This window comes from Miscanthus floridulus, chromosome 18 (assembly GCF_019320115.1).
Source record: "Miscanthus floridulus cultivar M001 chromosome 18, ASM1932011v1, whole genome shotgun sequence".
NCBI lineage: Eukaryota > Viridiplantae > Streptophyta > Magnoliopsida > Poales > Poaceae > Miscanthus > Miscanthus floridulus.
The window spans coordinates 111,491,681-111,514,792 of NC_089597.1; the positions used below are offsets into that span (position 1 = coordinate 111,491,681).

Sequence of the window (23,112 nt, forward strand, 5' to 3'; positions counted from 1 at the left end):
AGCGGCAGAGCTCCTGCCTTTGTTTCAAAAAAAAAAGTGATGCCATACCTTTTTTCAAGGAGAGAGACAGGGAGAGAGAGGAAGAGAATAATATTATCATGTCCTTTTGCTGGGGGGAAAGGTGCTGTGGCTGGTGGCCCTTGGTTTCTGAAGAGGCAATTAACTTTCCTTTTGAGAATTTTATTCGGTCAACCCTTTTTGTATGATTCCTGTCATTCTCATTCTTCCATTACCCTCATGTATTTTTAGGTCTTAGGAAATGTTCTGAATTACATTCTTGAAGTAAACCAGATACAGGGGAAAGATGATATGTCTACAAATGTTCCTGTTCTATGAAAAATTATAACGTGTACGAAATCCTCATTTTTCAGTTCTCCAGATGCCTGGAACTTTTATGAGATGTATGTAGAAGTGACAATGCCGGAAGGTTTTAAATCACAGAAGAACCTCCCTAGTTAATAGTTATGCATTTTACATCATGATGTACAGCTGTAATCCCAGCAAAAAGTAGTGAAAACATGCTTGAATCTACTTGAGCTAGTGCTGCAAACCTACTAGAGGAGTAGTACTGGATTGAACATTCCTATGTATTATAAATTTATAATGGTTTCTAAACAAAATGTATCACTATTTGTTGTAAACATAACTGTCTCACCTGACCTGGAAATGGATCCTAAGTATCATTCCTACTTCACACGTTTATTCAGGACGTTCATTTACTTCTAACGTTTGCATTTGCAGCTTTGTACAAAGACAGCTTCATTTTCTAGTTGAAACTATACTGGTGCCTTGTTTGGATCCCCCTATCTGCCAAGGCAACTGCCAGTAAATGATACTTTCCCACTGGAGACATGGTTACATCAAAAGAGTTACATCAAAAGAGTGATGCATCCTATAAAGCTTCTATGGAAATATGGTTCAAGGGAATTTGTGCCAGAAGCTCTGCTCAAGCCAGCAGTTATTTGAGTTGACAAACTGTTATTTTTTTGGTGAAGCAAGCTTTGAATCTGATCAATGGCTTGAAGCTCAAGGCCAAATGTCCGCCCCGTAACTGGTCACCTCGTTGGACTTTCGATTATCCAGACTCTCTAGGCTTGCAGTGCTTTGTACAGGTGAGTTTTGTACTTGTGGAGCTGCGGTTGGACCTCCGAACGCATCACTCCCTAGTAAATCCAACCCTGTGGTTGTGAGCATATTCAAAGCTTGGCACATCTTTCTTGAGTTCAGATATGGTGCCAGGCCAAGGTCGCCTAGGCCACAAGATATAGCACTTCTCGCTACCATATCCTCTGCCATCTTTACCTGCAATTCAAACGGATTGGTTAGACTGATAGAGAGTCGCAACATTTGTGATGGTTCAGTTGTTGTGGCAACTGTTTCTGCGAGAAGCGAACTGCTCACCTTGACTCTTAACGCTTCTACATCAGATTTGAGGATTCTGTTGTCTGTGACTGCAGTACTGAACTGCTGGTTGGCCTCTGAAAGTTGCTGGAACAATGTTGCATTTTCACCTTTAAGTCGTTCAACCTGATTATGAGGGAACATATCAGTGTGCATCCCATAAAACTCACAGCATCACATCCTTAGTTGGAAGTCATTCCTGGCCAAGTGGTTATGGTACCTGTGACTCAAGTTCAGACATTTGCGCCTGTTTTCTCCGCCTAGACCGTCGCGCAGACTCCCTGTTGGACACCATCCTGAAATTTACAAGAACAATGCATCCACAACAAGACGTAAGCTCTCTGTTCAGACATTTGTTGGAAACTTGCATGATTTCTCTGCAGGCTTGATCTATTCATACCTTCTAATTCGCTTCGTTTCAATGGGTTTGTTGCCTCGCTCATATGGAACTCCCTCTGCCTCATAGAGTGATTCGCTGTCGGAGTCTGACTCGCTTTCAAGAGCATGGTTCGCTGAGGTGGTTGCCCCGAGGCTGGCTGTGACCAGGACAATGCGGCAGGTGAGCAATACTTATCATGAGCCTAATTGGATGTTTTTTAGAATTCCGCATAATTCGGATGTGATCATACTCTAAATCGATTGGACTAGCTGTTAACATATATTCAAATAGGCCTGTTTAGCAGGCAGGAATTTCCATAGAAGTTTGGACAGATGAAAACACTGAGCTGTTTAAAATCCCATAGGATTCATGTGCAAATTGTAAACGGTTGTGGTTCACATATCCAATCAACAAATGATCACAATTATCTATCATTCGTACAGAGATCAGAGCATTTGACGACATAGTTAAATTCGAGTTTGTATAGATTGCAGTTGAAGGAGCAGGGCTGTATATCCCTTACCGGAGATGGACGCCGTCCGCGACATGTCTGGGTTCATCGTGCGGACGCTCCCATACCACCAACTGCTTTCATCCATGGTGTTCTGCTCGGGCACAAGCAGATCTTTGGTTAGTAATGAAACCACAGGCAAGCGTAGCGAACTCTACCTATCTTCTTTGGAAACAGAGATGAATTTTCAGTTGCGCTGCAATCACATTGCTCGTGGCTGTCAGCGCTCACCGAGTCGGCGAAACCGACGCCGGGCAGGGCGCCGCCGGCGCCGGGCGAGAACACGCCGCTCCCTCCGGGCTCGCCTGGTCCGCCGCACCCGGGATTGCCACGCCCGGCGGCGGCGCGGGCGTCGTCGCCGCTCTCGCGGATGAACGCCTCCAGCTGCAGCTCCGACGCGCACTTCTTCATCCCGCCAGCCGGTGTACCGCGAGAGTTGACGCCGACCGCACCTGTGCCTCCCGTCCCGGCGTGGTGGTGTCGCTCGCCGTCGTGCCGTGCCGACGGTTTTTGAAGGGGTGGGGCGCGGACAGAAATCTGGTGGTACGTGGAAAGGTTAGCTGGGGTGCTGGGGGATAAACCGCCTCGTCAAATGGATGGTGACGCGGGATGACTCGGATCCGCGTCGGCCTTGGCGAGGCAACGACGCCGATGCGGGGGCACGCGCGCGCGCCCGTGGCCGCCGACAGGGGGGCCCCGCGTCCGGTGGGCCGTGGCTGTCACGGTACGGGGGTCGGATGGGACGAGGCGGCGGCGACTGTCAGCGGGGCGCGGGCGCGTATCTCGCGATGAAAGCGAGGGAGAGGGAGGCGCGTGCGTCCGAGTCGGCACGGGGCTCGGGATCTGCCTCGTGGGCCGTGGGGGGCGGGCCCCGGCCCGGCCGCCGCGTCCGCGCGGCCACACGATCCGCGCGGCCTGGTGAGTGGGCGATGATGTGGCGCGGTTGACCGGGGAAAGGGACAAGGGACGGAGACGCACTCGTGGAGCTGCGTCGGACGGGACAGCGGTTGCCGGGCTTTTCGAAGCGATCCTGCTCTAGCGGCGTGACTGAGGGTGGCCTCGGTGGTCAGGCTCTTTTTTCCGAAAGGCGGTAGTGGCTCGATTGTTTTCGTTATCCGGAGGGTGATCAGATCAGGGTTTACCGACTTACGGTCTGTTCGCTTTGCTCATATATGATCGCGAATTATAAGCTGAAATATTATTTTTTTCTCGCACCAAACTAGCCAGCAGTAAATAATCCACGATCGGCCTGCCGAACAGGCTGTTGATGTGCGATGTTAAGTGGCAGTGAAGCCGTGGCCATTAGCAACCAGGCATGCACGGGTGACACGCCATAGGGAGGTCGGTCGGTTGCATAATTCGAATGCTTCTGTTGTACTCGCTCGGTTTCAAAATATAAGTGGTTTTAACTTTTTCTGGTTCATCCATTTTATTATGTATCTACATATATTATTACTCTCTCCGTTCTAAAGTATAAGTCGCTTTGACTTTTTTTGTTCATTTATTTTGCTATGTATCTAGACATATTATTATATCTAGATATATAACGAAATTGATATACTAAAAAAAAAAGTCAAAACGACTTATAATTTGGAACGGAGTGAGTATATCTAAATGCATAGCAAAATGAACGCACTAAAAAAATTAAAGCGACTTATAATTTGGAACAGATGGAGTAGTACATTAGTAGTTAGAATATTTCCATATGCTAAAACACCTAATTAGGGTACAGATCCTAAGAGTCGTGTGTTTGCGTATATAGTTGACCCCGGGGGATTTAGGATCTCGTTTGTCAACCGAGATTGGAAGAAACTTGTAGCTATAAGCAATCTAAAAAAGTATTTCTCAGTTTCGTGTCGAATGAAATGTTGTACAGTACTTTATATATGCAAGTGTTTTTTATAGGTTACGTATTCAGATATTCAGTGTCTTATGGGTTATCTAAATATTTTATGTAATATAACAGCTCTTTCCTCATTTTGTTCGGTATATATGCACCATGCGCTCCAAGCTGGGCCGTGGTCTCTGCTCACCGCTCGGCCGAGCTGCTCGCCGGCCTCTCTGTGCTAGGCGTAATGTTCGGCGATATGGCAGTCACTTTGGGCCAGGATGGGCTTAAGATCCTGTTTAGTTGGGCTTTTAAATCTGTTTTTTTGCTTTTGCAAAAGCCAACAAAAGGGTTCAAAAGCCACGACTGCTTTAGGCCAAAAGCAACTTTTAGGCCTCGTTTGGCAGGGCTTCACTTCACTAGTGAAGCCAATTTTTTTTTTGCTTCAGCTCTACGAATAGTTCCACCGGTGGAGCTGAAGCGGTTTTGGTAAACCGTTTGGCAAAATGGCTTCCCTGTGAGAGCATGTTTTTAGGGGCCTGGAGGAGGAGTCGGGAGAAGCCACTTTTTTTGCTCCATCCCACCCCAAATCACTGTAGAGTCTCAAACGGCTCCTGAAGACGGTGGAGAAGCCCTGCCAAACGGGGCCTTACTCTAGTACAAAACTGAAAACACCTCACCTCCTACTTTCAGCTGCTTTTGGGCCAAAAAATACCCACCCGCCACTGGTTATGAGATACCAGTTTGTTTTTTTTTGTTTTCTTTTCCTCTCAGCGCCAGCTACGGCGGTGGTCGCGAGACAGAGACGCACGAGGGCTGCCCTGGCCCCTTCAACCATATAATAATTAGTTCACCATAAAAATTTCACCACAATTAGACCATAGAAGCTGCAGCTTTGAATTAATTACAAAAAAGTATAGATCTAAAGCTATAACAAAAACTTTGTACTAAAGCATACCATATTATATTTTCCTTTTAGAACCACCTATAACTGGGTCAGGGAGGTAAAATGAACGGTTTTAAAAGTTGAGAGAGGTGGTTTACCCGATTTTGAAGTTTAGGGAGGAAAACTAGACTTTGAGGATAGTTCAGAGAGATAAAATGGACTTTTTCCTTTTAAAAACCTTGGGAATTCCATTCCACGCGCACGATTTCTGACTTACTAGACTTTAGCGAAATTGGAAATCTAACTTATACAATATAAGTTATATACAACCTGTCCGCTTATTGGTTCAGTCAGGGCTTATCAGCCAGCCAATAGTGTTTTCCTCTCACGGCAAACCAACACTCGTCGGGCTTATCAGTCCAAAAACCAACCAGCAAACAGGCCGATAACCATTTTTATACGGTACAGATTCAGTGTCAAGATTCTTAGCCATGGAGGGATGTCGTGCACATTCCTTGATCAGACAACCTTTCCTCAAATGAGCTTCAAATCGACCATACTTAGAGCAAGTATAATAGCAGGCTGTAAGCTGACTAAATGCTGAGGTGGAGGAGAGAGGGGAGGAGAGAGAGGAGAAGCGGACTGTAAGCTTACAGCCGGCTTGGGCACAAGAACCAAGAAAGTCTGTGAGAGAGACAAGTGGGCCATGTATTAACTGTACAGAGCTAACTACTATATGAGTGGGCTGAGAGAAGGCTACAAAAAACCTTACAGCCAGCAAGCCGACTGTATTATTAGCCTTCTCTTATGCTATGTGTGGAGGAAGCCGGCCATTGCGGCATGGTAAGAAGAAAACAAGGATTTTCTTTCTGGAACAACGCTTCATTAATTAAGCAGCAATATTATAATCAAACTGCAGACAAGGCTGCAAGAAGGTAGGGGCCTCGGCCCAAACAAAAGAGGCTAAACAAGAAGCAGCATGTTGAGCGCATAATAAGTGTGCTACAAAATTCGCTCATCTTTTAGTGTGGACTGTGGAGAATCTGAAACGAGGTGTTTGACTCATGAGAGAACGCCCCATCAGCATTGATCTTCAAGTGCCCGAGATCCGGCAACCACCAGCGCATCACCTGCATCGCCTCCCCTCCACTCCAGTGTCCGCCTTGTATCCACTGACGAGTTCACTGTAGGAAGAAAACATGAATTTTTGTCATCACACACTTATGATTTTTGTTTGGTTCAACCATGGTAACAGGGCGGACAGGAGCGCAATGGGTTACCGATCAAATCAAACGGCCTTATTATCCTATACCACGACACCTCCCCTTTTTGTTCAACAAAATTTAACATTCAATTTACACACGCTGGAAGATGGTCCGACAAGCTTGCACTTGCACACCCCGACAATCTCCGGCCGTCACACACGTCTCTGAAGAAATTAATAAACGACGCCGCCCGCGCCTCCCACAAACGTATGCCACCATGGCACACGGACATCACACACACACACACAACGTTTGCACCGAAACCACACTGTGTTTGTCTCTATTCGGAGTGCGACAGCGGCTCGCCTGGTGGCCGCGACGCCGCCGCCGGCTCTCCGTCGCTCAGGAACGACGAGGCGGTGCTGCTGTCGTCGGCGGTGTCGCGCTCCCGGAGCTCCTCGATGCGCGCGAGCGCCTCCTCGAGGCCCCAGCGCCGGCCCACGTCGGGCTCGCAGCAGCCGAGCCCGACCTGGAGCAGCTTCACCATCTGGCCCTCGCCGCTCCGCGTCCCCCGCATGTCGTTGTCGAACACCTCGCCGGTCCACTCCTCCCGCACCACCGAGTTGACCCACCCGGCGAGGTCGGTGCCCGCGCGGCCCTGCCGGAGGTAGTTGGTGGGGAACTTGCCCGTCAGCACCTCCAGGATGAGGATGCCCAGGCTCCACACGTCGCTCTTCCGGCCCGGCCGCCCGCCCTGCGCCGCGCACTCGGGGGATTTGTACGCCACCATCACCTGCGCCGCGTGCTGCGGCGTCACCATGGGCGCCAGCGCGTAGTCGCTCAGCAGTGGCTCGCAGGTGGCGTCCAGCAGGACGTTGGAGGACTTGAGGTGCCCGTGCGGCACCATCAGCATCGGCAGCTCCTCGTACAGGTGCGCCAGCCCGCGCGCCACGCCCTTGATGATCTTCAGACGCTTCGCCCAGTCCAGCGGCGGCAGGCTCGACCTCGTACCTGCAGTTCCACCATCAGTCAGGCCGCAGCGACAATTCAGTGTATGTCTCGCGTTGCTTGCTTACCGCCATGGAGCACGTGAGCCAGGCTGCCGTTCACCATGTAGTCCGTGACGAGCAGCTTCTCCTCCTTCTTGTAGAGGTAGGCGATGACGGGGAGGAGGTTGGGGTGGACGAGCTGCCCCAGCCGGCGCATGTGCTCCGAGAAGTCCTCGCGCCCGACGCCGTTCATGTCCTTGAACCGCTTCACCACCAGGGACGGCCCGTCCAGCAGGGTCGCCTTGTACGACGCGCCGAAGTTGCCGCTGCCCAGCACCTCGGCGGAGGCACGGAGCAGGTCCTCCAGCTCGAACCGCGCCCGCCCCTCCTGGATGAACACCAGCTTCCCGTGGTCGTCGCGCCGACCGCCACGCTTCCCGGCCGCGGGCGTCACCACGCCGCCGTGCTGATCCATGCCACCCTGCAGTCACGAACGTTACTTGCATCGATATATACGGAAACGTCAACAGCAGTTTGAACCGGGCTGGCAGGTACATGCTGCCGTGTGCGTACCTTCTCGATCTTGACGGCCGGAGCAGAGGTGACCTTGGCGGCGTCGGGGCTACCGCCTTGTGTTTCGGCGCCTCCAGCATAGCGTGCCTCGTTGCGGCGGGCCTGGACCGCTGCGATGACGCCGGCAACGGCCAGGACTGCACCGATCGCGACCACCACGATGGCGATGGTTATCAGTATATTCATGCTCCCGGATGACGATTTCGAGGACTTGGAAGGGGAAGGGCATGGAGTGCCGACCAAGTCGCCACAGAGAAGTTTGTTCCCTGAAGATTCCAATGACAAGGTTTGGATCAGAGGGCATGTGAGACAAGGACCAAAGATGAACACTTTAAGAATTAGCTACATGCTAGCGGTAATATTCTGAGCTCAATTGCTCCTCTCTCGTTGTAAAATGAAATGAAATTTCAGTAGCGTTTCAGTGGGCAGTGGAAGCACCAACAGATTCACATGCTACTTCCTCGCTTCAAAATACTGTATAGGATGTACTAGGATTTTTTTTTAAAAAAATCCAACTTCATAAATTTTGACCAATATTCAGATTATATGCATCATTAGTTAATAAAAGTTACATGAGTTGATTCACATTACATGTATCTTCTATTATGATTTGATTTTGTAGCAATTGATGATACTTGCTCCGACAGGGAAAAATGCGAGTCTAAAATTCCAATGAGGAATTAATCAGAAGTGGAAAAGTCACATATCCCTACTACTGTCATGCTTGTGGGAACCAACAAGAATGGTAGATTAGTACTACCTCTTTCCTGGAATATAAGCCATCTTACAAATTCTAGAACGTATGTGATGTGACCCATCCTGGTTACCATTTTTGGGTTGGTAATAGAAATTAATGGTAGATATCTATATAAATGCTACCTTTTTAAAACTGAGTTCGAGGGTTAGTTCATTTTGATTTCCTTATAATTTGAGAGGAATTTTGAACGCTCAGATATTTCAGGAAAGAGGGAGTAGGAAACACAGGAATGCCGACTAGTGGGGGAAGAAGCGGTTTTGTGGAAATTTTCTAGATAGTCGAACACATATAAAGATGATCCATAATACCCACACTACCCACCTACAATGCCTACATTTGCATTCTTTTTGGGACATAACTTGGACCATAGAATTGCATGTTTTTTTTTTGGGGCAGAGGGAATATATTGCAGGAGTAGTTGATAGTCAAAGTATGCTTCTAAAGACTTCTCCCGACACTAACAATAGACCTTATAATAGGAAATGGGGTTATTAGCAATGAATATTACAAGCTTTAAGTACCACAAATATTCCATTTTTTTCCTCAATTGTGCTATGTTACATTCCATATATATATATATATATATATATATATAAACTACCGCTGGTAGAGAAAATTTTAAGCAAATTATGTTTATAACCACATAACTGATTTAACTATTTGGAGCTCCTTTTCTATTATCACACCAAAGGTAAGACTAGACACGGAATGAGTTGTACCATGTTGATTCTAAAGGGTGAGTTCAAGACACATATTCTTAGGCCTAGCACGAATCCAGTTTCTTGAACGAACGTTTCTAAGGAGAAATCGATTTTGACTCTGCTATGAAATAGGGGGTTTAGGCTTCTGGTCTCTAAGATGTATAGTCTGAAAAATGCTTCTAACTATGACTCCAGATCCTGGAACAATTTGCTATGAATTCTTTTGTTTCTGGAGCAAATTAGTTCGGAGAATTCTATCAAACACAAGCTTAATGTCTTTGGCCTGGGTATTTTTACTAATCCAACAACTGATTTATGGTCCATCGACCAACTGATGCAATGGTTCGCCTCACTACATAACCCTAACAATCCTTCACATCCTCGTCCTAACTCTAGAATCATGTAGAGCGACAAACATGATGCTTCTTATGCTCACAACTCGCCTATTATTGCCTTCACCAAGAGGCAATCAAGCCCCCATTCTCACTCCAACATCTCATAACCTCAAGTTGCTTTCGCCACTGTGCCTTCTTGCCACCCGCGATCCTTCCTCATCTCTAGACGCTCCTTGCCACCTGACCCATTGCTAAGACTAATCCTAGTTCGGTAGGTTGTTGTTGTGATGCCTCCACCTCTAGTGGCGAAGACACCAGCCGACGACCCAAGGCTGCCGCTTGGGCTCATCACCGAAGTGCAAAGGGATTTTTTGTTTGTATCAAAGAGAGACACTATATGTCTGTAGGTAATTATTTCTGCATAATAAGAATCGTCTGGGCTCTTAGAAGTTTCTGGCTCTGTACCTGTCCAACTCCCATGCTCAATTGGCATCGCTTAAACACTAAACACTCATTATTGTGTAGAAGAAAAACATCATAATCATCTTCCCATAAAAGTGTTCCAATGTTCAACTTATATTATTATAGTTAGGATTCCCCTTTGTAAGGAAAATGGACCCTAGGCCCATTTACTTTGGATTTTGGTGTTTGATGACCAACACAACCAAATTGGACTAATGAATTTGCAAGTGATTGTTGTGTAGTCCAATAGGGTGCAAGACGTGACTTGGACGAAGGCGACGTGATGATCCGATGATCAACACCATAAGCAAGACCCTCGAAGCACAAGAGAAGACCCAAGATATCAAGCATAGTCCAAGGACAAAGATAGGAACCAAGCCGGACGCAAGATCACGAAGAAACATGCTCGGCAGAGTGACCGAACGCAGCCCTTATAGCGACCGGACGCTCCGATCAGTTGCGCGGCAACAGAAGACGTCTGTAGCAGCAACCGGACACTGAGTACTGAAAGTGATCAGATGCACCGATGACACTGTTCATCATCCCGGCAACACACTTAGTATTGACCGGACGCTGGCGGCAAATTGACCGGACGCAGAACTGCAGCGTCCGATCGAGTACAGAGAGGTTCCAGAGCGGCAAAATTGCGACCGGACACGTCCAGTGGCATGTGGCCGGACGCCATCAGCATCCGATTAGTTGATCGCGCTCTAACGGTTGGGACGACCTGACACGTCCGGTCAGGACGACAGCAACGTCCGGTCAGTAGCAGAAAAGCAGAATTTCATCTCCAACGGCTACTTTCTCCATGGGGCTTATAAATACACCCCCAACCGGCCATTTGGTATGAGTGGAGCTGAGGAAACATATCTAGGGTGTTGATACACCATTTTAGTGATCTCCACTTGAATAGTGCTTAGTGATTCATTAGGTGATTAGCGTAGGTGCTTTGCAAAGTGCTTAGGTTGATTAGACCACCACTTATGCGCTTGCTCTAGGTTTAGGCCTAGTGTTTAGTGAGGTTTGCATACCTCTTACCATTCGGTGCTTGCGCTCACCATTGTTGTACATTGGAGGGGCTTGTAGTCCCGCGAGATCACACCAACCGCGTTTGTGGTGTGGCCGCCACCGTGTATTGAAGGGAATAAGGCCCGCGGCGTTTCGGCCGGAAGCTTGATAGTGAAGACGGCGGGGAGCATCCGGGAGAGGCTTGCCGGAAGGTACGTCGGAGACCCACTTGCGCGTGGGGAAGGCCCAAGGCTATCCATGATGTTACCCGACTGGGAGCTTGGCCCTTGCGAGGAGCTCCAACGAGGACTAGGAGAAAGCTTACGCGCTTCTTGATACATCGGTAAAAATACTAGAGTCATCGACGGGAGTTTGCATATCTCTACCTTGCTCTTTAGCTCCCGCATTTACATTGTTTGTATTACTCCTTTTACGGTAGAGATATCAACACACTAGCAAAACCATAGTTGCACATTTAGATAGTTTATCTTTTGCATAGGTTTTGCTAAGGGTAGAAAAAAAGGCCATAGTTTAGAAGTTGAATTTTAAGTTGCCTAATTCACCCCCCTCTTAGGTGTCACAGTCCCCTTCAAGTGGTATCAGAGCCGGTTGGCTCAATTTGGACCTTTAGCTTAATCGCCGTTGAGCCGACGCTATTTAGAGTGGTTGTGATGGATACCTCTAGGCCTCCGCACTTTGACGACACTTACTTCTCCTACTATAGAGCTAGAATGGCTTGTCTTCTTGAGGCGGTAGATTTGGGTATTTGGAGAGTCACTCGTGACGGGATGAAATCCATTAAGAATTCCGATAAACCCACAAAGAGTGAAGAAAAAGAAATGCATTTCAATGCTAGAGCCAAAAATTGCTTGTTTGAATCTTTTAGCATTGATGTGTTTAACCAAGTGTTCACTTTAAATGCGGCATATGAAATTTGGTTAAAACTCCAAGAGCTCCATGATGGCACAACTAATGTCCATGAGCAAAAATATTGTCTAGCTAAACAAAATTATGATTCCTTTGAAATGAATGATGATGAGCTTGTTCGTGATATATATTCACGTTTGAATCTAATTATCAATGAGCTCCATTCAATAGGATTAACAAAGCTAGATGATGTGGACATCGTGAGGAAGATCATCTCCGTGCTACCACAAAAGAAATATGCAAGCATCATCACCATCCTTCATAACATGGAGGACTTGAGCACTATGACCCCGCCCATAATCATTGGCAAGATAGTGGCATTTAAAATGTCATGCAAGATGAGTCAAGAAGAAGCCTCTTCATCAAGCAAAGGCAAAGCTCTTGCATGTAGCAAGAAAAAGAAGATGAAGGGCAAGAAAGTTGAGACAAGCTCAAGCTCAAGCTCCTCAAGTGAAGAAGAAGAAGAAGAAGATGATGATGATGATTCAAGTGATGATAATCAATCTTCCTCCTCCACCTCCAACCTTGATGAAGAATCAATCAAACTTATCAATAAGGTGGAGAAGATGATCCAAAGGCTCAATGTTAGGGGTGTGTCCATCCAAATTCAAGATTTCATCTTCACCAATCAAAGAAATGAGCAAAGAAAGAGATGATGCTATGGATGCGGTGAGTTGGGGCACTTTGTGGAAGTTTGTCCAAACAAGCCCACACCCAAGACAAAGAAGAAGGCGTGCAAGGACAAAGCCCTCACATCAATAAGATCATGGGATGATTCTTCAAGCGAAGAAGAAGACCATCACAAGAGGCGAAGTCACAAGCACTCATCATCAAGCTCTTCACATGTGTGCCTTATGGCATGAGGTAACAAAAAATCTATCCCTAGTGATAGTGACAATGATAGTGATGATGAGCTACCTTCTTATGATGAAGTTGTACAAGAAAATCTTAACTTTGCTAAAGTGTGCACTAGTCAACAAAAGAAGCTTGAAAAATTGAAAGAAAAACTAGATAGCTCACAACAAGCTTATGCTACTTTGCTTGAACAATATAAAACTTTTGCCAATCTTAATATGGAGCTATCTACTAAAATTGAGCAACTTGAGACTAGTGCAAACATAAATAATTGCACAATCAATGATGAGCAACTTGTAAAGAAAAATAAAAAACTAAAAGAAAAGTTAGCTAGCTCACAAGATGCTTATAAAAGTTTGCTTGCTAAAATGGAAACTATGTGCAAACATTGTGATGAGCTAACTAATAAAGTTGCTAATCTTAAAGCCGTCGGTTCTACCCCCACGGAGGCACCTAAAAAGAAAAGTTATATCTTTGACATGCCTAAAAAGGATGGCTTTACTTCTTGCAATGATTTATATTTAGACTCACCCTTGTGCAACCAAGTTTGTGTTGAGAAAGTTGTTGTAGATACATGCACACAAGAGATTGCAATGGAGAATGAGCAACTCAAGCAAGAAGTGGCTCGCCTCACCAAGGACTTAACTCAAGTGAAAGGCAAGACGAAGCAAGCCCAACTTCATCAAGATAACACCGTTAAGGGAGTGAAGAAGCTTGATGAGGGACAAATCATGGTTTGCTATGTATGCCACAAAGAAGGACACAAGTCCTATGAGTGCAAGGTGAAGAATGGGAGAGGAGCAAAGAAGAAAGAGAAAAAGCAAACAAGCAAGCTCTCCAACACCTACACCAACAAGGTGGACAAGAAGGCCTCCATACCATACTTGTTAAAGAAGAAGAAAAATGACAAGGTGGTGGCTATCAAGGTGAACAAGCAAGCCAATAATGGGGTCAAATGCTTTTGGGTGCCAAAGGAAATCATTTCAAACATGAAGAGCACCAAGAAGGTTTGGATCCTAAAAGGAAAGTGAGAAGTACAATGGACTTCGAAGAATTTGGAGACTTGGCAAAGTATGGGTGCATTTCATGGGGTGCATTATTATGGACAAAGTCATTGCCAAGTGGGTTAGTGAATACTATGGACCCAAATTCCCCTTCCCATATTAGGTAACTAGATGTAATTTCTTTCAATTTGTATTTCCTACAAGTGGTATTTCTTACATTTGGTATCTTTTAGCATCTAGTTACTTTTTGATGCCTAGGTTTGCATTTGCATACTTATATCTTTTGTCATGCATACATTAGGTATATCTTATGGTAGGCTTGCTCGGTTTCACTTCTAACCCTTGGAGCAAACCTACATGGCTTAAATTGTTTAGGAGCACGACACATAGCTTGTTTTACAATTGTTCATCTAATATGTGCCAAAGTCTAAATTGTAGATAATTTCTCTCGAATATCACATTCGAAAATGATTCTCACATTCATGTGATGTCATCTTTCAGAGTGGTATTTTTTATTCTAAATCAATGTGCATGTCTCCTATAAGTATTCCATACTTGTGTGCATAAATTTAGGGGGAGGTTACTCTACAAGTTAGATGCTTTGAGACTAACACCTTTTCAAGCTTATCATGTGTGTAGTAGTCTCATTGTAAGGAAAATGGAGTCCTCGGAGTTAAGCATCATACTTCAAAATATCCACCACCTATTGCAAGTGGTAGAAATCAAATTGGTTTCCACATGTGGTATTTCTAAACCGATATCATCATGTTGATTTCACTTTGGTATTTATATGCTTTCTCCATACATTATATAGATTAAACTCCCTAAAGCATTAATTTGCCAATTATGCATAAACTACATTCTCTATCATATGTATGCATATATTTAGGGGGAGCTTAGTCTATGTAATGTGAGAGTCAAATTTTGTGACCTATTCCACTCCACATACAAGGGATCACAAAGTTTGACCCTCCCTTGTGCTACTAATGTCTTCCTTTTCGGTGTTTGATTTCAAAGGGGGAGAATTTAGAGGACCAAAAGCAAGCATTAATTTATAGAACCAAAAGCAAGATCATAATAATTTACAAGTGATAATGGTCTACAAGTGGTAATAGTCTGAGAAAGGGAGGATAGTTGATTATGGATTAGTCTATGTAATGAGGAGAATTTGTAGGATAAAAAGCAAGGCTTAAATCCATAATGCCACATGGGGACATTTACAAGGGCAAGATAAGTTTTCAAAAGATGTTTACATGTGGTACCTTTTAGCTTTACAATTGGTATCTTCAATTAGTATCTTTTAGTCTTACAAGTGGTATCTTTTAGCATCATATAACATTGCCCTTTGCATTGCATCCTAGCAAGTAGATAGTTTTTAAATTCCAAATTATTATTATTTGCTTGCTTTGGTCGTGTTGTCATCAATCACCAAAAAGGGGGAGATTGTAAGGAGAATGGACCCTAGGTCTATTTACTTTGGATTTTGGTGTTTGATGACCAACACAACTAAATTGGACTAATGAATTTGCAAGTGATTGTTGTGTAGTCCAATAGGGTGCAAGACGTGACTTGGATGAAGGCGACGTGATGATCCAATCATCGACACCGTAAGCAAGACCCTAGAAGCACAAGAGAAGACCCAAGATATCAAGCATAGTCCAAGCACGGAGATAGGAACCAAGCCAGATGCAAGATCACGAAGAAACATGCTCGACAGAGTGACTAGACGCAACCCTTATAGCGACCGGACGCTCCGATCAGTTGCACGGCAACATAAGGCGTCTGCAGCAGCGACCGGACGCACCGATGGCACTGTTCATCATCCCGGCAACACACTCAGTACTGACCGGACACTGGCGGCAAATCGTCCGGACGTAGAACTGCAGCGTCTGATCGAGTATAGAGAGGTTCCAGAGCGGCGAAATTACGATCGGACGTGTCCGGTGGCATGTGACCGGACGCCATCAGCGTCTGATCAGTGGATCACGCTCTAACAATCGGGATGACCGGACGCATCCGGTCAGGATGACAGCAGCGTCTGGTCAGTAGCAGAAAAAGCGGGATTTCATCCCCAACGGCTACTTTCTCTATGGGGTTTATAAATAGACCTCCCAACAGGCCATTTGGTATGAGTGGAGCTGAGGAAACATATCTAGGGTGTTGATACACCATTTTAGTGATCTCCACTTGCATAGTACTTAGTGATTCATTAGGTGATTAGCGTAGGTGCTTTTGCGAAGTGCTTATGTTGATTAGACCACCGCTTATATGTTTGCTCTAGGTTTAAGCATAGTGTTTAGTGATGTTTGCATACCACTTACCATTCGGTGCTTGCGCGCATCATTGTTGTACATCGGAGGGGCTTGTAGTCGTGCGAGATCACACCAACCGCGTTTGTGGTGTGACCGCCACCGTGTACCGGAGGGAACAAGGCCCGCGGCGTTTTGGCCGGAAGCTTGATAGTGAAGACAGCGGGGAGCATTCGGGAGAGACTTGCCGGAAGGTACGTCGGAGACCCACTTGCGCGTGGGGAAGGCCCAAGGCTATCCATGATGTTACCCGACTGGGAGCTTGGCCCTTGCGAGGAGCTCCAACGAGGACTAGGAGAAAGCTTGCGCGCTTCTCGATACATCGGTAAAAATACTAGAGTCATCGACGGGAGTTTGCATATCTCTACTTTGCTCTTTAGCTCCCGCATTTACATTGTTTGTATTACTCCTTTTGCGGTAGAAATAGCAACACACTAGCAAAACCGTAGTTACACATTTGGATAATTTATCTTTTGCATATGTTTTGCTTAGTGTAGAAAAAGGGGCCATAGTTTAGAAGTTGAATTTTAAGTTGCCTAATTTACCCTCCCTCTTAGCCATCACGGTCCCCTTCACCCTTCTTAAAAGGGTTAATTGGAACGATGCCATTACAACTTTCATGGGTTTGAGAAACGCCATTACAATTCACCTAATATGAAATATGTTATTATAATTTTGTTGCTCCACCAAATATGCCATGTTCTACGTATAACGCAGTCTTGGGCCCAGCTGCAGGGTGACACAGTTTTGTATGGACCCAAAATAACCTTTCTTCCTCCTCTGGCCTTTCTCCGTGGCCTCTATGCTCGCCGGTTCTCCTCACCGCACTTGGGGAAGAGAGGACGGCTGCTACTGCCAGTGACTCCGTGGGCTTTGAGTCGGACCACACACCCGGGCAACTCCCACGCAGCGGTCGTCGGCGAGAGACGAGAGACGAGTGACGAGCGTAAGTGTGCTGCTTGAAGGGGGCGGAGGGGGCTCGGAGCGCAACGGCGAGCTCGGTCATCGGAGAGCGACGAGCGCACGCATGCTGCCTGGATGGCTCGGCACGCGACGGCGAGCTCCGTCACCGGCAAACTTGGTCACCAGTGAGCGACGAGCTCAGGAATGCTACTGGGGGGCTCGAAGCACGCGATGGCAAGCTCAGTCACCAGCAAGTGGCAAGCGCAGGCGTGCTGCCCGCCTGCCCAGGTGGCTCGACGCGCGCGACGGCGAGCGCAGGCATGGGCGGCACGGTCGCGTGGCCGCAATGCGAGCGTCACGCATGAGGCCGTGGTGCGGCACGAGAGTGGGGCGTGCGACACTCACTGTCCCTGGGCGAGCTGCTCCCCTTCCACGACACACGACCTTCCATGGCGGCGATGGACGAGTCCTCCTTGACCAGCTCCTCCCCCATCTGGTCCCTTCGCCAAGCTCCTCCCTAGGCGAGCTCCTAGATGCATGGGATCACGGGGGTGGAGATGAGGGTGGTGGTTGGCATGTGGGAGCTCCGTGGAGGCATGGACGCCACTGGAGCATGCAAGCACGAGAGGGAGGGAGAAGGAAGAGGAAAGGGCATCACGGTCTATACAAAAATACTGTATGCAGTTGTCCCCCTGCAGCTGGGTCCAGGGCTGCATCATACGTATAGCATGGTGTATTATAAGGAATGATATAATTATAATGGTATATTTCAAAATAGATGAATTATAATGGCGTTTCTCAGAAACACGAAAGTTGTAATGGCACCATTCCGATTAACCCTTCTTAAAACATCTAACGTTGATTCTATAAAATTATAAGCTATGCTTGATTCTGTTCAGAGTCAGGTTCGATTTAACCGATACGTTTGGCCATGTTCGATCTTTGACTTAGTGAGACGCAAAGCAACCCCGTTCGCTTCGCTGAAAAAACAAGCTGAAACATTGTTCCGTCTGATTTGTTGTGAGAGAAAAACACTGTTCCGGCTGAAAAAATAAGCTGGAAAAGACGGATTTGTTGCAATATATTCGTCTTTGGATGATGCACCATGACCTTAGAAACAACTTTATTTTTCTCAAACTTTTTTGGAGCCCATGGTTTTCTTGGTTTCTTGAGGCATCAACCTACCCACCCAGGTTTTGCTAAAACACAATTTAAATTAAAATCAGGTACCTATGGACCACAGGGCATGCATATAAATAGCAACTTAAACCCAAAGTAGTTTCCAATATTACAAACTCCTAATAAATTAATAAATCCTAGTACTAAAGTACTAATTGCACATCCCATCAGTAACACAGAGAACTCTTCAAAACTACTCCACCATGGCAAAATTTGCCAAACAATAAACAGAGAAAACATAACCATTGCATGCATCAAAGAGAAACTCATGTCAACGACTGGAAAAAGCCATGACGAATAACTCACCTTGGAGTTGGACATTGGCGCCCAACTTCCGGAGCCCTTCCGGGACGGGCCCGGAGAAGTTGTTGTTGGAGAGGTCGACGGACAGCAGATGGCCGGACGAGGCGATGGAGCTCGGTATCGGCCCGGTGAAGGCGTTCCCGGAGAGGTTGACCTTCTGAAGCCCCCTCAGCGCCGCGAACGCGCCGTCGGGTATCTCCCCGGCGAGCCTGTTCTGGTACAGGAAGAGGAACCTGAGCGCGGGGAGCGCGGACACGTCCGGGAACGCGCCAGTGAGGCTGTTGTTGCTGAGGCTGAGCGATCGCAGGCCCTGGAGCGGCACCAGCAGCGCGAGGTCCGGGGGGGCGCCCTGCAGCCGGTGGCCCTCCAGCTGCAGGACTACCACTCGGCCATTGATGCAGCGCTTCACCCCAGGCCACTGCGTCGCGTTGACGACGCAGGGCGCGCCCCGGGAGGTCGCCCACTGGTTCAGCTCCCTCGGCGGGCCGCCGTCCGCCCCCCGCAGCGCCGCCCTGAACTCGTTCAGCACGTCAGCCTCCGACTTGGCCTGAGCCGCCACGGGGACGGTGCACGCCGCGAGGACGAGCGCCGCGGCTAGGAGGAGCCGCCCGGCCGCCGCCGCGGCGGCCTCGCCGGCCTCGCCGGCCATGGACACGGCAGGCGGAGACGATGTGTGGGCGTGCGTGGAAGCGTGCGGCGCACTAGCGCTGGCAGCGACGTGCTCAAGGGGTGGAGAGGGTGCGCATGGCGCAGAGGCGGGCGGACAGCGGACACGGCTCCCGCGCCGGCCTCGTGGCGAGCTAAGAATAGGGGCGCGGGCTGTGTTACCGATGCGGGTGCGTTTGGGAGTCGCCGCTGCGACCGCAACGTCTTTCTTGTTGCCGTCGTTCGCTCGCGCAGGCTGTCAGTATACTAGTATTCGAAGCTTCTGATTTCATCAGTTGGTTCCCGACGCAAGTCTGGTGCCAGTGCCAGCTGACGAACTTGAAACCCAGCTCAACTTTTTTGGATTGGACCCTAAATTTTCACTGTCATTTACAGCGTGGAAATGGGGTACAATTTTTTACAAGCGGTTTGGAACTAGCTCACGCAAATATTAGTACTTTTCATTCAAGCAGCTGTTGTGCCCGTAGCACTGCGAATCGAGCGGTGAAACCGACGTCTACTCTGAAAGAGAAATGTAAGCATAAAGTTAAAGAAGTCGCTATATTCTAGGTGTCTGAACTTTTATGATTTTTTGGATAATAATTTTACACAATCAAATAGTACAATTAAAAAACAACTTACAAGAGATACTTTATAGTTTTTTTTTTCTATAGCCAAACAGCGACCGACAGTGGTGTGGAAATTGCCACACGAGCTGTGCAGACAACTTCTGTGTGACACGTTGTTCAGTCGGTCCTTACAGAGCTATAAAGAGTCGTCTGACCTGTGGAGACGTTTCACTTGGTGTCCGTGCATTCGCACTCGTTTTTTCAACCGATGCACACTCACCGTCTGCTACCTACCAAGCCAGTAGTAACCGACGCTAAGGTAAACGAGGACCGTACAGCACTGCACCGCACCTGCAGCCCTGCACCCATCTATAGCCCTATAGCCCGTTTAGTTGGCCGAATGGAATTTAGGTTACTGTAATACTTTTGTTTTCATTTGACAATTAGTGTTCAATCATAGACCAATTAGACTCAAAACGTCCGTCTCGCGATTTTCAACCAAACTGTACAATTAGTTTTTTTTTTGTCTACATTTAATGCTCCATATACTATCGTAAGATTCGATATGATAGCTACTGTAGCACTTTTTGGAAATTTGGGTTTGTAACTAAACCCGCCCATAGCTATTTTTAGTGTGTCCTGGTGATGGAATAAACGAGACGCGTGCACGACGGCACGGTGGCCTCACGTTTCAGGCTTTCAGATAAGCCAGGGCTTCGAGCATCGTGCGCCCGAGTCGCGGCCACGATCTCGGCGACGCGAGCGAGAGCATGCCATCCGTGAAGTCGTTATCTGCAAATCTGCATTCTGCATTCTGCATCCGGGTTAACAAGAATGCACGATGAGAACGAGGGGTGTGTCCTTGTGTTATGCGATGTATGGGAGCCGAAGCAGATGTTTTTGCCGGGATATGCCGCGAATAAAATGCTTTGTTCCCTCGCTACTATCACGACTAGCTATGCATGTTCCGGCGACATATTTATTCTACAAGGATATGCCGCGTGTACCTTGGTTTCGATCACGGTGTGCTGACGTTCTGCTAGCAAATAATATTCGTGTATACGCATTTTGTTGGAAATATCTAGGCTTAGCTCAATTCTCTGGTTGAATATGTCAAACATGTCTCCAAGGAAATTTTACGGTACATGCAAAAACAATAACAGTCTTTCGTGTAGTAAGATCTAATAGTTGAAAAATACGGTACTTGAAAAAAGGCAACAGTAGTTCCCAAAAAAAAAGAAAAAAAAGGCTAGTTTAGTAAAATCTAATAGTTGAAAAATAAGAGGAACTAATTAAAAGAAACTTAATTATGGTCCGAAAACGGTTTGTTTTCATTTATAATTAGATTATCGGTGAAAGAGCGAGAATCCTGCTAAACTCTTTGATTACTTCTGATTTTTCTAGCTGCCGTTTCAAAACTTTAAACTACCACAACCGAGAATCAAGAAAATTCTCGTGGTACGATGATTATAAGCGAAAACAAACAGGAAAGGCACTGATGATTTCACGGTTGTTTACTGAATTTGTCATCCAAGTTCACTTTGAAAGGCCCTTGTAGGCGGGCAACGCCGAGCCTCGCCCAATGGCGAGCGAGCGCTGGCATCTTAACGGTGTCTCCCTCAAAGTGGTCAGGTTGGCGTCTGGCGCTCGTGTTTTTGTCATGGCGTATCGCGTCGTGAGCGGCAGAACTAGGCAAGCGGACGACTGGGCTGCAGGCGGGTAGGCAGGGGCCACGGTCACATCACACGTGGATATGGCCTTCATGTTAGTACCAAGGAGGTATGCAGCCGACGGTCACTAGTAGATACTAAACCGTCAAATATCTCGGAAATAGGGGTGTAGCTAAGTTTCAGGCGACGGACTGTGACTGTCGATTTCTAATACAATGGCTGCCCTCTTTTCAGGTGCTATTCATCTTCCACCTCGCGGCATCACATCCACACCAGCAGCTCCTCGCCCCCGCTGCCGCCCACCGTCCCGCAGCGGCGTGGTAGGGTCTCGCTAGAGCTCCGGCGAGATCCTACCGCTCCCGTGGCGGCCTCCCTCTTCCCCTCCCCCTCCCGCCACCGCTTTCTTCTCTAACTCCGGCGAGAATGGCCACGACGCCCCCGCCCCGACTTGGCCCACCACCTCCAGGACCCAAAGCCGCCCGGCCCCATCCCCACCGCCTGGTCGGCTTGCCTCCCCCCAGAACCCCTTCTATGCCGACCGGATTTGGGGAAGAAAGAGGGGAAGAGGCCAGAGAGGGAGGCCACCACCGCCCGCCGCTATCGTCGTTGGCTTCATCTTCGGTGGAGTGGCGGGGGTAGCGCGGGCGTGAGGCACGGGCGCAGCGGCGGCGCGACTGAAAAGTGACACTAGAACAGAGGTCACGTTTCAGGCGTCTGCTCTATATGAAATGTGCGGAAATAAAGAAAAACTTATATTTCTTACATGCATATTTAGTTTCAAATGACATGTTTCCACTTGTACTTGGAGTTTATGTGTATACCGAAGCTTTTCCACGAAAGCACAAAGAATACATGTGCAAATTGCGAAGATGCTCAACTCCGATCAAACGATCACTGCACAGGCACATACAAAGACCAAAAGGCCAAAATCACTACTATCTGGCCCAACATGAGGTGGCACAACAAGATCTACAAGCGAGGCCCATAGGAGAACTGACACAACGAAGTTGGGCCCGAGAGGACCTAGGCCAGGCGACCAAACTTGGGCCTCCAAGGGGTTCGGCCAAAACCCAAGGTCTAGCTCTCAGGCCCAAACTTCGCGAGGAACTCACAACCGAGTGTCCAAGCCAAGGTGGTGCATCTGAGGGTTCAGCCGAACCCCCTGGCGCGAGCTTCCACTACAAGAAATATGGGCTTCTGTGACAGTTAGATAATGACGAGTACAACATGTTTTATGTCACTGCCTGCAAGGGAATCTTCCCAACAACATCTTCATACAATCACCTCCAAAGGTCTCCCTTAGCTATAAAAGGACAATAAGGCCCCCTCATTCCACACACACCATGCAAAAGCTCCTCTATGCTATCACATATAATCCTAGCGTTGAGTATTAGTGGAGATAGGCTTATTGAGATAGTCCTCAGCTCCCGAGTAGCTTTAGTGAATTGGCATATAGTTTGCATCTCATTTTCCCTTGTAAGACTTTGCTCTAGTTTAATGGAATATTCATCTTTGATGTATACCGTGCATAAGGTTTACAAGCATCTTATGTGTAGGCTAAATATGTCCAAGAAGCATAGAGGCAAAAAGAATTGGTGATAGTAGAGAAAATTTACCTTTCAATATATAACATGAGGAAACGAAGTTGTATCAAGTAAATTGGTGAATGCCCATTCTTAGCTTAAGTTCTTTTAATGGCTAAAACTATGACAA

General features: G+C 47.3%; 2 protein-coding genes across 2 annotated transcripts; both read right to left on the bottom strand.

Moving 5' to 3' along the window:
* Positions 1-425: 425 nt before the first annotated feature.
* LOC136520902 (bZIP transcription factor RISBZ5-like) lies at positions 426-2,840 on the bottom strand. The gene is made up of 6 exons (XM_066514580.1): positions 2,523-2,840; positions 2,304-2,385; positions 1,802-1,937; positions 1,622-1,697; positions 1,402-1,527; positions 426-1,302 (listed from the first exon to the last, which is right to left on the bottom strand). The coding sequence occupies exons 1-6, from the start codon at positions 2,700-2,702 to the stop codon at positions 1,027-1,029; spliced, it is 876 nt and encodes a 291-aa protein (XP_066370677.1). The 5' UTR covers positions 2,703-2,840; the 3' UTR covers positions 426-1,026.
* Positions 2,841-6,245: 3,405 nt separating this feature from the next.
* On the bottom strand, positions 6,246-19,383 carry LOC136520820 (pollen receptor-like kinase 4). Its single transcript, XM_066514480.1, has 4 exons — positions 18,519-19,383; positions 7,773-8,038; positions 7,287-7,680; positions 6,246-7,221 (listed from the first exon to the last, which is right to left on the bottom strand). Exons 1-4 carry the CDS (start codon positions 19,162-19,164, stop codon positions 6,551-6,553), a joined length of 1,977 nt encoding a protein of 658 aa, XP_066370577.1. The 5' UTR covers positions 19,165-19,383; the 3' UTR covers positions 6,246-6,550.
* Between the last annotated feature and the right edge of the window lie 3,729 nt (positions 19,384-23,112).

Excerpts from the sequence above, each read along its gene's own strand:
- LOC136520820 (XM_066514480.1), bottom strand. The coding sequence starts at position 19,164 with ATGGCCGGCGAGGCCGGCGAGGCCGCCGCGGCGGCGGCCGGGCGGCTC. Across the intron at positions 8,039-18,518 it reads CGCCAATGTCCAACTCCAAG|GGAACAAACTTCTCTGTGGC; the intron begins GTGAGTTATTCG and ends TGGAATCTTCAG. Across the intron at positions 7,222-7,286 it reads GGCTCACGTGCTCCATGGCG|GTACGAGGTCGAGCCTGCCG; the intron begins GTAAGCAAGCAA and ends GTGGAACTGCAG.
- LOC136520902 (XM_066514580.1), bottom strand. The coding sequence starts at position 2,702 with ATGAAGAAGTGCGCGTCGGAGCTGCAGCTGGAGGCGTTCATCCGCGAG. Across the intron at positions 1,698-1,801 it reads GAAACGAAGCGAATTAGAAG|GATGGTGTCCAACAGGGAGT; the intron begins GTATGAATAGAT and ends TGTAAATTTCAG. Across the intron at positions 1,303-1,401 it reads TAGAAGCGTTAAGAGTCAAG|GTAAAGATGGCAGAGGATAT; the intron begins GTGAGCAGTTCG and ends TTTGAATTGCAG.